The sequence below is a fragment of the Muscardinus avellanarius genome, assembly GCF_963383645.1.
Source record: "Muscardinus avellanarius genome assembly, chromosome: 12".
Classification (NCBI taxonomy): Eukaryota; Metazoa; Chordata; class Mammalia; order Rodentia; family Gliridae; genus Muscardinus; species Muscardinus avellanarius.
This window is the reverse complement of record NC_137798.1, coordinates 9,140,103-9,155,756: the sequence shown is the minus strand read 5'-3', so window position 1 is coordinate 9,155,756 and position 15,654 is coordinate 9,140,103. Positions and strand designations below refer to the sequence as shown.

At 43.6% G+C, this 15,654-nt stretch overlaps 1 protein-coding gene across 1 annotated transcript in view; it reads right to left on the bottom strand.

Annotated features, from left to right (window-relative positions):
• Positions 1-212: 212 nt before the first annotated feature.
• Positions 213-15,654, bottom strand: part of FBN1 (fibrillin 1) — a gene marked incomplete at both ends in the record, with an annotated part of 239,882 nt that continues 224,440 nt past the window's right edge. Inside the window, 6 exons of the mRNA XM_080708266.1 lie at positions 213-602; positions 2,614-2,788; positions 5,933-6,164; positions 12,673-12,792; positions 14,052-14,180; positions 14,796-14,912. Coding sequence (XP_080564392.1) covers positions 213-602; positions 2,614-2,788; positions 5,933-6,164; positions 12,673-12,792; positions 14,052-14,180; positions 14,796-14,912 — 1,163 coding nt within the window. The remainder of the gene's footprint in view (positions 603-2,613; positions 2,789-5,932; positions 6,165-12,672; positions 12,793-14,051; positions 14,181-14,795; positions 14,913-15,654) is intronic.

Genomic DNA, 15,654 nt, shown 5'->3' with positions numbered 1-15,654 from the left:
CACAAGAAGCCTGAGAGAGTGGTTGTTCCAACTCGGGTAATTAATTACCTGTACCTTGCTTTTTCAATACAAGAATAGTGCTTATTTATGCAAATTTACTCGGTGGAAGATTGTACCTAGGATATGGAGATTTTGATGGGGGAGAGGGCAAAATATAATTCTACCTAGCTATAGTTGTTTTTCTTTCCGTTATTTGGTCTCTGCATGGTGAATTAATGAAGCAAAATCTGAATCTTCATCTTCAGATTATCTCCCAGTTCGCCACTGAGGTAGTCTTTGTCATATCTGTCTTCCAGCTGGTTGAGTTCTTTCCTTTTATAAAGTGGAGTACTGCTAATTTGTAATGAATACGTTCCAGCCACTGGCTTCTTCTTTGAGAAGTGGAGGTAGCTGATCCCTTCCCTTTGGTTGATTTTAAAGAAGCCCTCTTCGTTTCCAGCTTCAATCAAGTACTTGTTGTGATTTGTCAGAGTCGTCAGGGCGGGCAGGAGTTCCAGAATTCGGACCTTGTTACTGACGTGAGAAATATTGAAAGCGAAGGTGGCTGTCTTCTCGACATCCCAACTTGCAAGGCTCACATTGGCTCCGGTCTCAGACCGATCCTAGAAAGACAGGTGACAGTGTGTTACTTTCAATGTGAAAGTGATGTAAGTAGGAAGTGATGTAAGTCTCGCACTAATACAACTTTCCACCCATGCTGCGCACACGATGTCGGGAATGCACATTCATAAAGCACTTGGTTTAAAATACGAGTGTGTTTAAAGGGGCACATGCTTGTAATGTTAAACACGATTAAGCTGGCCGAGCATGGTGGCGCGGGCTTGTAATCTCAGCATTTGGGAGGCTGAGACAGGAGGATCGCGCTTCACGGACAGCCTCAGCTACTTAGTGAGGCCCTCTGCGACTCAGTGAGACCCTGTTTCAAAATAAAGAATAAAGCCGGGCATGGTGGCTGACGCTTGTAATCCCAGCATTCCAGGGGCTGAGACTGGAGGATTTCGGTTCGCAGACAGCCTCGGTTGTGAGGCCCTCTGCAACTCAGTGAGGTATGGTTTCAAAATAAAGAATAAAAAATAGGGCAGGGGGTGTAGATTGGAGGTCAAATGCCTCTGGGTTCCATCCCCAGACCCGAAAAAAAAAAAAAATAGGGCAGGGGGTGTAGCTCGGAGGTGGAATGCCCCTGAGTTCCATACCCAGTATTGAAAAAGAAAGAAAGAAAGAAAGAAAGAGGAAAAAAAGAATAAAAAATAGGGCAGGGGGTGTAGCTCAAAGGTAGAATGCCCCTGGGTTCCATACCCAGTATTGAAAAAGAAAGAAAGAAAGAAAGAAAGAAAGAAAGAAAGAAAGAAAGAAAGAGGAAAAAAAGAATAAAAAATAGGGCAGGGGTGTAGCTCGGAGGTAGAATGCCCCTGGGTTCCATACCCAGTATTGAGAAAGAAAGAGAGGAAAGAAAGAAAGAAAGAAAGAAAGAAAGAAAGAAAGAAAGAAAGAAAGAAAGAAAGAAAGAAAAGGAAAAAGAAAAGGAAAAGTGTGTAGTTTGGAGGGAGAATGCCCCTGGGTTTCATCCCCAGTACTGCAAAAAAACCAAAACGACACAAAACAACAACAACAACAACAACAACAACAACAACAAAAACTAACAACAACAACAACACAATGATGAAAGTGGTCTCAGGAAGGGATTTAGGTTGACATCACTTGTCTTCCGATGCAGTGGGCCTCAGAGCCAGCAGCCTCAGAACCGTGTGATGCGAATTCTCAGCGCCACCCGACCCACTGACTCAGATTCCCCGGCGGCAGGAGCGATCCACGTTAACAGCCCTTCCAGGTGATTCACATGTACGCTCAAGCTTGAGAACTGCTGTTGTCATAGAAGATTCTCTTTCCAAAGACTACTCTCACTTCTTCCCAAACCACAGCAGGCGGTGCTACGCGGATACTTAGACCCAGTCCATTTCAATTTTGTTCACTGACGCAAAACCAACGCCTCCTAAGGACACACCTAGGAACCTACTTCCTGGCCCTGATGATCTGCTAATATTCGATGCTTTTCACCTGGTTTCTTGCTTGCCTCTCTGGGACCTCTGGAGCTGGATTTTCGGGCTGGGAGCCAGAGGCCCGGGTGAATACCTGCATTTCCTAGTTGACTGAGAGGCTGCAGCAGCGGTCCTAGGCAGAGAAAACCCAGGCCGCTCCGGCTCCGTGTTGTTCTTGACTACAGTCCAAGTTCCCTCACACCCCACATGGTTCTTTTCAGTAGAGGAGCCTCTACCTTTCAGGACTCGGCGTCCCCGGGTAGGGGAAGCCTCTGTCACTTTGCTATTCTGCCCACTTGCTGTCCTGGACCTCAAACTTGGTCTTTTCAGCAGACGGTGGGTGGGTGTTTGAAATGAGCAAGTATGTAAAAACCTTTCAATGGCCACTCCCTAAGAGCAGCCAGAAACTCCGACAAGCCCCATACACTCTTGTAAAAGGCAGCCTAGGGCTCAGGGGAATGTCTGGATTTTCTCCCTGGGGAGCTGTTTCACACTTTGGAGCCTCCTTAGAGGAAACCACAGGAATCTGGAAAAGCTTTCCACAATAGGAGACAGCAGTAGGAACCTCGAGACCTACCTCAGCATCAGAGGCACCTGTTTCGTTCGTGCTTCTCCGTTTCCTGCCCCGTTTGGGGTAGCCATTGATCTTGCATTCATAACAGGCTTCGGGGGACAGGGAATTATCATCCATTTCACCGCTGACAGGTGGCTCTGGGCCTCCGCGGCCCATGCCCATTCCAGAAACACAGTGTCTGCAGCAGAAGGAAGAGAAGCGTAGAGGTTTTTTCACTAGAACCCGGAGACAAGAGACGTGCAAGAGTACTGGGGCAGCGTGGTCCCGGAGCTGTGGCATTCAGAACTTGACTATTTGTCTACTGGGTCATCAAGTGGTTATGAGAACCATACCAAGGTCTTCTGACTTTGGCCTCTAGTTTCCAGTCCCATGAGTTTACTGATTTATTACGACTCTTTCTCAACACCTGGCTTATGTGTTTATTTGTTCCTTCATTTCCCAGCCCTACCTGGAAAAGTACTTATGCTGGTGGGGTGGGGGGACGCAGGGTAGAAACCAAAGGGGACGAGGGGACGAGGGGACGAGGGAGACTATGCAGTAAGTTGGTAAGTTAACAAAGATGGTAAGTTAAATAAAGATTTCCTCCTCCTCCTCCGCCGCCTCCTCCTCCTCCTCCTCCTCCTCCTCCTCCTCCCTCCTCCTCCTCCTCCTCCTCCTCCTCCTCCTCCTCCTCCTTCTTCTTCTTCTTCTTCCTCTCTCTCATGGAGATTAAACCCAGGGGCATTCTACCTCTGAGCTGCACCCTCAGCCCTTCCTATCGCTATTCATTTATCTTTTGAAACAGGTCTTGCCAAGTTGCTGAGACCGGCCTCCAACCAGTGACCTCCCATCTGAGCCTCCTAAGTACTGGGAATACAGGCGTGCGCCACCACACCCGGCTTCTGGGCAATCACTTCTATTCTCTGACTTTTCGTTTTTGCTGATGCTATCGCAGATAGGAAGAGAGATCTAGGTGAAGACTGAGGGTTGGCTTAAGAGAAAACTGTGATGATACGCCTTCCAGATGTTTTTAAAAAAAAATATATATATATATATACAGTATATCATAAGCATTATATGTTTATTTGTTGATACCTGCATTGTATATAACATATAATAGTATTTATCTATTTAGCATGCATGTGGGCTCTGCCCTCCAAATAAAGATTTTTATAGAACTATTCAGATGTTTTCCGTGTGTGCATGTGTGAATACATAACTGTGTGCGTGTAAATGTGTAACTATGTGTGTGTGTCTAGGGGAGTGACAAGTCCTCACAGTGCTCATATCACATGATAAAATGCACGGATCAGAGCTTGCCCAACTGTGGGAAACTGTTTCAGGTCATTCAAAACCCCTAGGGCCGCTGGCTTTGACTCATGTGAAGCTGGATAAACAAATCCATGCCTAGGAGAGATTCAGTCCAGCTGTTTTCCTCTGCCTTTCACCTATCAAAGCCAAGTTATGCGGGGAGTCGCATGTTTCACAAACACCTTGTTTTGTTACTCTGCTCACTATTTCAGAGCCCACTTGGAATGTGTATTTACCAGGCTTGTCTTTCCAAATGTGTTGAAGCAGTTGCATGGTCTTATACAAATCTTTATTTTGGGGTAGAGCCCACTCTAGTGATTATTTGAGAGGCCCAAACTGTTACAAACGGGCAAATTTTTACAAATGCAGCGTAATGTAGACCAAATATTATCTGTTTTTCTGTCATAGTTGACCTACTTTTTATTACTCGTTTTCCCTGTATGCCCTTAGGAGCCACATGTCAGCGCCGATGAACAGAATATCTGTTGTATTTGACTGTAATTTGGAGGAGCCTACTATTTTCCCCAATCTTGCTAAAATCCAATCCAAAATTCTTCTTTCTCTTGCAACAGGAAATGGGTAGAAACAATAAAATTGATCGAACGATATATTCTCATACTGTGCGTGTGTGTCGTTGTATCTACACAATGATCAAATTATCGGGAGGCGACCCCCAGACTTGAATGCTCTGATTCTTTTCTCAGCACTTCTTTCCAGTATTTTCATATCCTAGGAGCGCCACTTATAAGAAGTGTGACTACAAAATCCCACTGGCCAGGAGCCAGCTTGGAGTACCACAACTTTTGCTGGGAAAAATGGTTCTGGCTTTAAACTCTAAAGAATGAGTCAACCGAGAGCCAGACACAAGCATCTGGGAATTCGTGACCTCTTGCTGCAGTTCCGTGGGTTTATCTTCACATTTATTCCACCTTAAAATAAACCATTTGATGCTTGTACGTCAAGGAATACAAGACCACTACATTAGTAATTTAGCATAAGTGTGCGTGCGTGTGTGTGTGTATGTGTGTGTGTGTGTGTGTGAATATATCTCTGTGTGTGTGTCTGTGAGTGCAGAGAGTATACAGGAGTGTACGTTCATTTAATGTCTGTGTTTTCCTAATTAAAAATTTAGGATTTATGACCCTTCACAGGATTGGTTAAAAATGCATGGACACCCAAGTCCAGATTAGTTAAGCAGGGAAAAATAATAAAAACATTGAAAATTCACCACTAAACATTTCAGGCACTGAGTAAAATAAAAATGTGCTTTCCCTAGCCCAACTCTCACATAATTACTTTGACTTTTATTTAGTACTCTTTTATTTTTATTTATTTTTTAAATTTGTGACAGGGATCGAACCTAAGGGCATTCTACCTCCGAGTTACACCCCAGACCGATTTTGTTTTTATTTGGAAACAAGGCCTTGCAAAGTTGCCGAGGATGTCTCTAAATTGCCGAGGCTGGCCTGTAATCCTCCGGTGTCAAGTACTGGGGTTATAGGTGTGTGCCACCATGCCTAGCTTCTTTTTATCATTTTAAATGCAAATTCAAGTCTGAAAGATAAAACAGACTTTAAAAACCCAAGAACCCCCCCACCCAACAAAAAGCTATTTGTTTGATTATCCTAATGGGAGCTGAACAAAAAGTTCAGAGAGAATCTTGCCTGCCCCAGGAGAAGGGTGGGCCAAAAATGTGCGTCCGGTTCTGACGTGGGCTGGCAAAGAGATGCATTCACGGGGAAACGAATCAAAAAAGGGGTGAAGATGGAGAACGAGGTAGAGAAGCCAGACTGTGAAATATTTAGAGTGCAGTTTTATCAGTTTGATGTTTTTGAATTTCCAGAAATTCAGATGTCCCTTTCCAAAGAAAATAACCTAAATAAAATTTTTTGCAAAGCAAACTGGAACTAAAGGATTACAGAAAGGACGGTTCTTCCCCGGTAGGATGGGTAATTGGTAGTTTTGAGTTACACGCACTTATAGATTACCAATGAGAGCGTCACCAATCAAGAACAGGAAGAGCAGTGCTTACCCTTGGCCTATTCGGAAGTAGCCAGGTGGACAGCCACACAGGTAGCCGCCCTCGGTGTTGGAGCAGCCATAGCTGCAGGGGGCCTGTGAGGAGCCACATTCATTGATGTCCTGGCATCCCCCGCTGAACTGCTCATACTGGAAGCCGGCAGGACACATGCATTTGTAGCTCCCCAGGGTGTTGTGACAGGAGGCGCCTCCGCAAATATGAGCGCTGAGGCACTCATTTTCATCTGCAATAGAAACAAAAAGACAAGACGTTGGGGATGTGGCACTGACCAGAGGTGTCTGGTGAGAGGTCTGGACCATTTATGGCTGGCCACCTGGCCTGTAGCTACACTCTTAGGAAGGGGAGGCTGGGATGGAGGGAAGAACAACAAAACAAGATGTGGAAATGGATGGATGTGGCCTCTTGCCCACAGTGACTAAACGTGGCAGATGAGGTTAAACGCAACGGGTGGAGAGCATTCAAGGATGGTGTCTGAGCAGCAGCAGCAGACTCGGTATCACAGGAAACTAACACTAATATGTTCCGCCCCGTACAAGCATCCGATAAAGAGTGTGGGGTTGGCTTCAGAATTAAGATTCAAGGTTCGTGGAGGAGGGGAGGGAAGGAGGGAACCGTGCACTCTTGTTTCACAAGGGCCCGGTCAATGGGGTGAATGGCTCAAAAGCAGAGACCAACCATCTCCCTGGGGGATGCTTTCTCAATCTCCTTCTGCAGGATGTGCAGCTTTGGGAAGGGCTGATAAATTGCAAAAGTATCTGCCCCATTTGGACTTCCTTTTAAAAAACCCACAAAAGTCCCCAGGTGCTTCTTTCTGGGATGAATAGTACCTTCTGGTATGTCTGTTCCCATCTCTGAATGCCCCCACCCACCCTTAGCCAAACCAGCCTCCTGCCCAGAGTGTCTGAACCCTGCCGACAGCTAAGAGAGACTAGAAAAGATTGAGTGCAGATTTCTTGTGCAATAACTGGGGGAAATCCACAAGAGAGACAGATGCTGTAGGACTTCCTACCCACCATGTCCTGCCAAGTCTGGTGGTAAGAAGTAGGAAAAAGACCTCTAACTTTAAAAAATCAACTCAGGTCTGCTTTGTTGGGTATGAGAGTAGCTATTCCTGCTTGCTTTTGGGCTCTATTTACAATTGAATATCATTGTTTATCTTTTTACCTTTACCCTGTGGACATATTTGTCTGTGAGGTGTGTCTCTTGTAGACAACATGTAATTGCATCTGTTTTTTTATTTTTTTTCTTTTGTACTGGGGATTGATCCTAGGAATGTTCTGCTTCTGAGCTATACCTCCATCCCTTTTTAGTTTTTTTTTTTTTTATAGTTTGAAACAGGGCCTTACTAAGTTGGTAGTTGGCCCCCAACCCATAATCCTCTGGTCTCATCATCTCAAGCACTGACTGGAATTACAGGTGTATACCACCATGCCTGGAAGGGTCTGTTTTTTTCATCCAGTTTTCCAAATCTGTGCCTTTTTAATGAAGCATGGAGATAATTTATATTCAGTGTTATTATAGAAAGATTTATTATATCCTACAACTTTGCTTTATCCTAGTGCTTAATTCAATCCTAATTCTCATTTGCTTGATACTTTTCTAAGGAGAAATATTCTTTACTAAGCTCTGTAATTTTTTTTAAATCTTCCTGTCTCTATGGGATTTTTAAAATATTTTCTAAAATGCTGGCTTAGTAGTCTTGAATTTTTCAGTTTATGCACAGCAAAGGAAACAAGAGTAAAGAGAGAGTTTACAAAATGGGAGAAAATATTTTCAAGATACTCTTCTAACAGAGGATTTCTATCCATATAAAAAAAAACTCAAAAAACTTAACACAAAAACAAAACAAAACAAAAAGTACCAGCCAATAAATGCAGAAGAGGACTAACTTACATGTTTCAAAAGAAGAAATATGAATAGCCAAGATATATGAAAAAATTTCAACATCTTTAGGACTCATGAAAATGTAAACCAAAATACACTGAAATTTCATTTCACTCCAGTTACAATGGCAATCATTCAGAATAAAAATAGTAAATGCTGGTGAGGATGCAGGGGAAAAGACCTCAAACACAATTGGCGGAAATGTAATTTAAATTATTAGCACCATTACGGAGGTTCCTCAAAAGACTGGGAATGGAACCACCAAATTACCTGGCTATACCACTCTCCAGTATCTTTCCAAACGAATTATAGTCAGAATACTATAGTACCACACGACTATCCAAATTATAGAATCACACCAGGTGTTCATCAACGGATGGACGGATAAGGAAAGTGTGGTGCATGCACACAATGAAATTCTACTCAGCCCCAAAGAAGAAGAAAACGGTGTCATTTGCGAGAAAACGGATGGAACTTCAGAACATTAGGCTAAGAGAAATCAGCCAGTCTCAGAAAGCCAAGGCATCTATATCTTCTCTCAGATGTGGAAGTCAGAGAAAACACAGGAAAGAAAAGGGACTTTGGGGAAGAAGAAGAAACACCAATAGAAAAGTTGAAGGGTCAGGGGGTCAGGGGAGGGAGGTATAGGGGGAAAGAGGAAAGCTTGAGGAAGAGAAGAGGTAATATGTTCATACACGGAGGTATCACTAGCAACCTTACAAGCGCGTGGGGGGAATATACCACACGGTGTCCTGTGCATATATGAATGAATGCATCATTTTGAATCTTACTGTGACACGTAATTATATTGCACCAATAAAATTCTAAAAAATAGCCGGGCATGGTGGTGGCGCACGCTTGTAATCCCCGCGCTTGGGAGGTGGAGACAGGAGGATCGCGCAGGTTCAAAGCCAGCCGCTCTGGCCTAAGAGACCCTGTTTCCAAATAAAAATATAAAATAGGTCTGGGAGTGTAGCCCAGAGGTAGATGGGTTTCCAGGAACCCCAGTACCACCAAAAAACAACAACAACAAAAATCTAAAATATTAAAATGGTGCACAGGCAATAAGATGTTACTTTAAATGTCAGGTTAAGCATAATAAGCCAGACTCAGAAAGTTGACAGTCATATATTTTTTTTCTCATACATGGAGGCTAGAGAGGAAGAAGGAGGAGGAGGAGGAATCTCGTGAAAATAGAAGGAAGAAGAGAGTATAGTGGAGGAAGCGTATCAGGGGAGGGAGGAGAGGAAGAAAAAGAAATGGATCAAATTATGTTATGTCCCATTCATTTATGTAACCTTCCTACCATCCTGAGAGGTAGGTATCACATTCTCTGCTCTAGAAAAAGTAAAATGAGGTTCAGAAAGCTTTTGTAGGACCTCATACCCAGCAAAAAACAAAACAAAACAAAACAAAAAACAAAACAAAAAAGAACCCCGTACTTCCCTTCTGCCACAGCAGCTCTCAAGGGACTCACTGACATTCGGTAGCCTTTTTCTCTAACTAGCGTTACCTTCTTTGCTAAGGCAGATTCACTTATAAAGAAAAAATTTTGAAATAAATCTATTTTTAGTTTTTTTTTTTTTTTGGTGGTACTGAGGTTCCTGGAAATCCTTCTACCTCCGGGCTACATTCCCAGACCTATTTTATGATTTTTATGTGGAAACAGGGTCTCCTAAGCCAGCGCGCGCAGCTGGCTTCGAACCTGCGTGATCCTCCTGTCTCCGCCTCCCAAGTGCGGGAATTACAAGTGTGCACCACCACGTCCGGCTTAGTTTTAATTTTTAAAGTTAGAAGTAGCAAGACCAGGGTGCCTGTTTGTATATATGTAGTTTTTTTTCTTTTTCTTTTCTTTTTTTTTTTTTTTTTTTTTGCGGTACTGGGGATGGAACCCAGGGACGTTGTACCTCTGAGCTACACCCTCAGCCCTATTTTTTAGTCTTTGTATTGTTGAAATAGGGTCTCACTGAGTTGCAAAGGGCCTCACTAAGTGGGTGAGGTTGTCTGCAAACTGGATTCTCATGTCTTAGCCTCCTGAATGCTGGGATTACAAGCCTGTGCCACCACGCCAGGCTAAGAATTTAATACATTTTTAATCAAACTTGCTTATCTGGATTAGAGAGGTGGGACAGAGTGGAGCTCTGATTAAGATAAGCAGTTCAGTTAGAGCAAATGTTCAGAACTTAGAGCTGGAAAAATACTGTTTATATACTCTTCCTTTTCATAAATATCTGAATGTCACAATTTGGTTAATGTGTTTTATATTTTTCTTGACATTTTTCATCCTGTGTAGCCTGGATCAAATGGACTTTTTCTACACTCTAAAATATTCATCTTAGAGCTGGGTGTGGTGGCACAATGCTTGTAATCCCAGGTTTTGGGAGGCTGAGACAGGAGGATCGCAGTTCGCAGACAGCCTCATCTACTTAGTGAGGCCCTTTGCAACTCAGTGAGACCCTGTTTCAAAATAAAGAATAAAAAATAGGGCCGGGGGTATAGCTCGGAGGTAGAATGTCCCTGGGTTCCATCCCTAGAACCGCAAAATAATAAATAATAATAATAATAATAATTATTATTATTATTCATCTTATTCTTTCATTTGGCATTCAACTGGGGAGGATTTTGTTCTTTTTATAAAAAGATAATTCTAACTTTATTGAAACAGCGTCAAAGCCTCTGGAAAACTACTCCTGAAAGTAAATCGAAGCTGACCAGTTTGACCTCTAAAACTGAAGGCTCCAACCCCGCATAAGGATCGCAGAGTTATTTGTGATGTTCACAAATACCAGTAGGAAAATCCCTGGATACATGATAGGCTTTCTTTTACTGATTTTCTCTAGGAAAAAAATGGGATAAGTCCAACTGCAAGATGAAAATTCAATATTTGCTACTAGCATCCTTACCCCAAGCCCGGCTGTCAGGGGGAGTGGACTTTTGGTAGACTGGGGGCAAGGATGCGGGTGGGGCTGGCTCAGGAGACTGGCTCTGTGCAGCGTGGTCCTGGGAAGGCACTCTAAGCCCAACACAAAGCTCATTCTGAACAACTCTAGCTCTTGAGATTTATGAGGCTGGCGTGGTGTTTGGTGGGGCATTAAGATTTCCAAACTTCTTAATCACTTTATTCTTTCAGAACACGCAGCCAGGCGATGACCCTCTCAGGACCAAAGTAGAACCTGCCAGGCCTCTAGGGCCTGGCCTGCTCATTTCTGAGTCCCTGGAGTGAAAGCTTAAAAGGAAGGCAAGGTTCAGGACAGACGTGCCCTTTTTCACTTTTATATTTACCTCCCATAGCTAGTTTTTTCAAAAAAGGAGCTACAGAGTGAGAGCAGGAAGGCTCATCTACTGTGCATTAGGTCACTACAGTTCAGTCTGGAAATTCTGTGAACAATGTCAGAACCTGGCGATTAAAATCAAAGATGCCCTCCTCCACCACGAATGGACAGTGCATAAAGATGCTTTTTATTAAAGCCAGATGGCACCGAGAGTTGTGAAGTCTAGACTTTTCTAGCACCGGGGGTCACTTCAGCCTAACCCACCTATCTGCAAAACTAGGTCTCCTACAGAAGCAAACAGGACAGGAGAGAAAGCTTTGATGAATGGAGACACATCAAACGAGTCTTCACTGGGAGGAAAGCAAGACATTTTAACGTGAAGCATCCACCCAGGAGACAGAGATTCTTGAGTTTTTGCTAAGGAAGGTTCTGTACTCCCAAATGGACAACTTGTTGTGTGGTCCAAGCTGCTTGCTGAAGTAAGAAAGAAAAAGCGACAGGGCACTTGTAAGACAGCCCAAAGCTGGGTGTGGCGGCGCACGCTTGTAATCCCAGCATTTGGGAGGCTGAGACAGGAGGATCGTGGTTTTAGGACAGCCTCAGCTACTTAGTGAGGCCCTCTGCAACTCAGTGAAACCCTGTTTTCAAATAAAATATAAAATAGGCCTGGCGGTGTAGCCCTGAGGTAGAAAGCCCCTGGGTTCCATTCCCAGTAACACACACACACACACACACACACACACACACACACAAAGATGCGTTACCTCACTTCCCTGTGCAAAGGGTTTGAACTAGATAATCTGTGGGGCCTGCATGATTTGATTTCCTGGTGTGCCTAAAGAGCTATTTCTCATGATATGTGGAATCATTTCAATTTAACGAGTCTGTCAATTTCCCTTAATTATCAAAAGAATTTAGCAGTCCTTGAAAGAAACTCGCTCTCTGCTGTTTGTTCTCTGCCTCAAAAGTGTATAGAGGGCCGGGCGTGGTGTCACATGCTTGTAATCCCAGTACTTGGGAGGCTGAGACAGGAGGATCGCAGTTTGTGGCGAGTCTCAGCTATTTAGTGAGGCCCTCCTCAACTTAGTGAGACCCTGTTTCAAAATAAAGAATAAGAAAATAGGGATGAGGGTGGAGCTCAGAGGTAGAATGCCCTCTGGGTTCCATCCCCAGTACTACAAAATATTTAAGAAAAAAAAAAAAAAAAGATGTGCAAAACTGAAAAGAACCACTTCTGTGTCTCTCAGCATAGCCTCTGGCTGACTGCTATTTTGCTCAGAAGTGGGACTTAATTGGCTCCTGATAGGAAGAGGACCCAAGTGTGGGCCAATGGCCAGTGATGTAGCAGAAGGGCTGGGGATGTCGGGAGGTCAAGAATTCTCGAGGTATTTCATTCTGAGTCCTCTCACCTGATTTTTTTTCTTAGTTTGGCATTTTCCAAAGATTATTATTTCCCCTTGATTTCTAGGGCAATGTGAAACGAGCATCTGATGCTTCAATAAGCAGTCTGGAGTTTGCAGAAAGCCAGCAGTGCCCGCCGGCAATGCCCTCTGTTCCCCGTGGAGAGCTACTTGCCTACACACTGGTTCCACTGGTAGTGCTGGAGGTAGCCCTGGGGGCAGCTGCACCTGTAGCCCCCGATGATGTTCTGGCAGCCGTGCTGGCAGCGGTGATTGCCTACACACTCGTCCACGTCTGCAAGAGAAACAGCGTCACCGCTGTGCCTGTCAACACGCGAACACGCATTGCCTGGGCACTCTGGGAAGCCACATTCACAAGTGCACGTGAAAAGCAGTTCTAGTGAAAATCAATCAATCAATCAATCAATAAAAGCTGGGCACGGTGGCGCACGCTTCTATTCCCAGCACTTGGGAGGCTGAGACAGGAGGATCGTGATTCGTGCACAGCCTCAGCTACTTAGTGAGGCCCTTTGCAACTCAGTGAGACCCTGTTTCAGAATAAAGAATAAAAAATAGGGAGAGGGGTAACTAGGAGGTAAAATGCCCCTGGGTTCCATCCTCAGTACCACAAAAACAAACAAACAAACAAACAAACAAAACAACCTGTGCCCTAAAACATTACTCTGCCACCTGAAACTTAATCTGGGACTGGGACTTTTACTAAGTACCAGGGGGAGACATTCAGAGAGCCCTGGTAAAGTCATCAAATGAAACGACGCTGGAAACTGTGCGAAACTCCAAGTACTCTCTGGGTCAGCTCTGTGAATGGCTGGGTTTGTTCACTTATCACTGTTGGCAACCACACGGTGTTGATGCAAAAAATAAAATCCTCCCCAACACTGTTTTACTATATAATTAAATATGATAAATTAAATAAATATTTAACATATAAATTAAAAATAATTTTAAGAGAGTTACTCCTTAGACATTTAGTCCACTTTGGGAATTTTTTTCCCTAGTTCTGGACCATCGGGAACCAGGAATCTAGCTTTTTTTTTAATTTATTTTTTGCAGTACTGGGGATGGAACCCAGGGGCATTCGACCTCCCAGCAACACCCCTAGCCCTATTTTTTTTATTCTTTATTTTGAAACAGGGTCTTACTTAGTTGCGAAGGGCCTCACTAAGTAGCTGACGGTATCCTTGAACCACGATCCTCCTGTCTCAGCCTCCCAAATGCTGGGATTACAAGCGTGCGCCACCATGCCTGGCTTTAGCTATTTTTCATTACTGAGCTACTCCCTATTAGATGAAATTATTAACTGGCTGGATATACCCAGGAAAAGCACGCGTTATAGACACAATCTAGTGTGAGTCTAAAGATAAATCTCTAGGATAGAGGACCGGCTCAAACCAGGCAAAATGCTGTCATCCTCAGTTGGATGCTGGCCTGTGCTCATCCGACATCTCAGGGATGATGGTGACGAGGATGCCATGGCCACACAGGCCTCCCCCACAAGCGTACCAGCTGGCCACAGCTGACGTCTCTACCCACCTTCACAGCTGGCGCCACTCTGGTCAAGTGAGAATCCTCGCTGGCATTCACAAGTGAAGCTTCCAGGGGTGTTCTGACAAATACCCTTTGATCCGCACAGGTTGATGTCAGAGGTACATTCGTTGTTATCTATGAGAAGCAGGGGGAGGAGAGAGGGGATTAAAATTCCCAAAGCTCTCTTTGCATTGTTTAAAAGAAAGGAAGAGGATGACTTTAAAAAGGCACACACACACACACACACACACACACACACACACACACTCACTCACATATTTTTAAAATTTATTTACGCTTCATTAAGCATCGCAGTTAGATATGAATAAGACACAATTTTTTTTTACCATATCCTAAGAAATAAAACTATAGCTAAACTCCATGTTAAAAATGGCTCCAGGAAAGTTTGTTGAAATGCTTATGCTGTAAAAAATGGCAGATGATAAAACATTTCTGAGTTTTACTGTAACCTAATATTAATACATCAGCCTATACTAAAATGCATAAATGTAGGGCAACGGATAATGCTAAGAAATAGGCTTTGAAACAAAAGATGATATAGTTAACATGAATAAAACCAGGTTAGAGTGGACACCTTTTGGATTTCTGCACAGTAAACTCGCTTTTACCCATGATCTTATTTTCCACGTCTGATTATTAAGTTCACTCACATATTTTTTATTTTCTTATCCCAGTGGCAGAGGGAGTAAAAAATAATCTGCACACAGGGCTCCTTCCTCTGGCACTTACCGATGCAGGCAGTGTGGTGCTGGGTAAATCCTGGAGGGCATTTACACGTGAAGCCACCGATGGTGTTCACACACAGGAACTGGCAGTTGTGTTGCTTCGTTGCACACTCATCAAGATCTACAGACAAACACAAAATGGCACTGGAGTGAGCCTGCCTAAAACACGTCCAGAGAAGCCGGCCGCCGCTCGGTAGCAGCTCTAGTTTTTGACTTGTAAGTCTCCAAGGGTACTGGGCAAAGCCAAGCCACAGCAATGGTCAGAAAGAACCCTGAGGCTCAGAGTTGGAGGGATAAAATGAGGTCTCCGTCCGGGGAGACACAGGCACAAAAGTAGCTCCTTTTGGGTTCCGAGGATAGCCCAGTTCCCTTTAGCGACAGGCACGTGAGAATTTCTCACCAAAGGAATTTCAAATAAATTCCGAAGTTTGAAACATTACAAAATAAAGTAAAAACTGGTTTTTGAAATTTTTCCAGATTTTATATTTTATGCAAAATATAAAACACTATATTAGCTGGGTGTGGTGGTGGATGCTTTTAAACCCAGCATTCGGGAGCCTAAGACTGGAGGATAGTGGTTCATGGACAGCTTCAGCTACTTAGCGAGGCCCTTTGCAACTCAGTGAGACCCTGTTTCAAAAATAAAAGGACTAAAAAATAGGGCTAGGGGTATAGTTTGGAGGTAGAATGTCCCTGGGTTCTATCCCCAGTATATATATATATATAAAATATATAATGTACAATTATATATCATAATATAGGTTGAAATATTAAAAGAAATGTTGAGGCAGGACATTAATTTGTTTTCTCTTCTTTTGTTTGCTTTTCTTAATTTACTCAACTGAGGTAGTAAAACATAATTT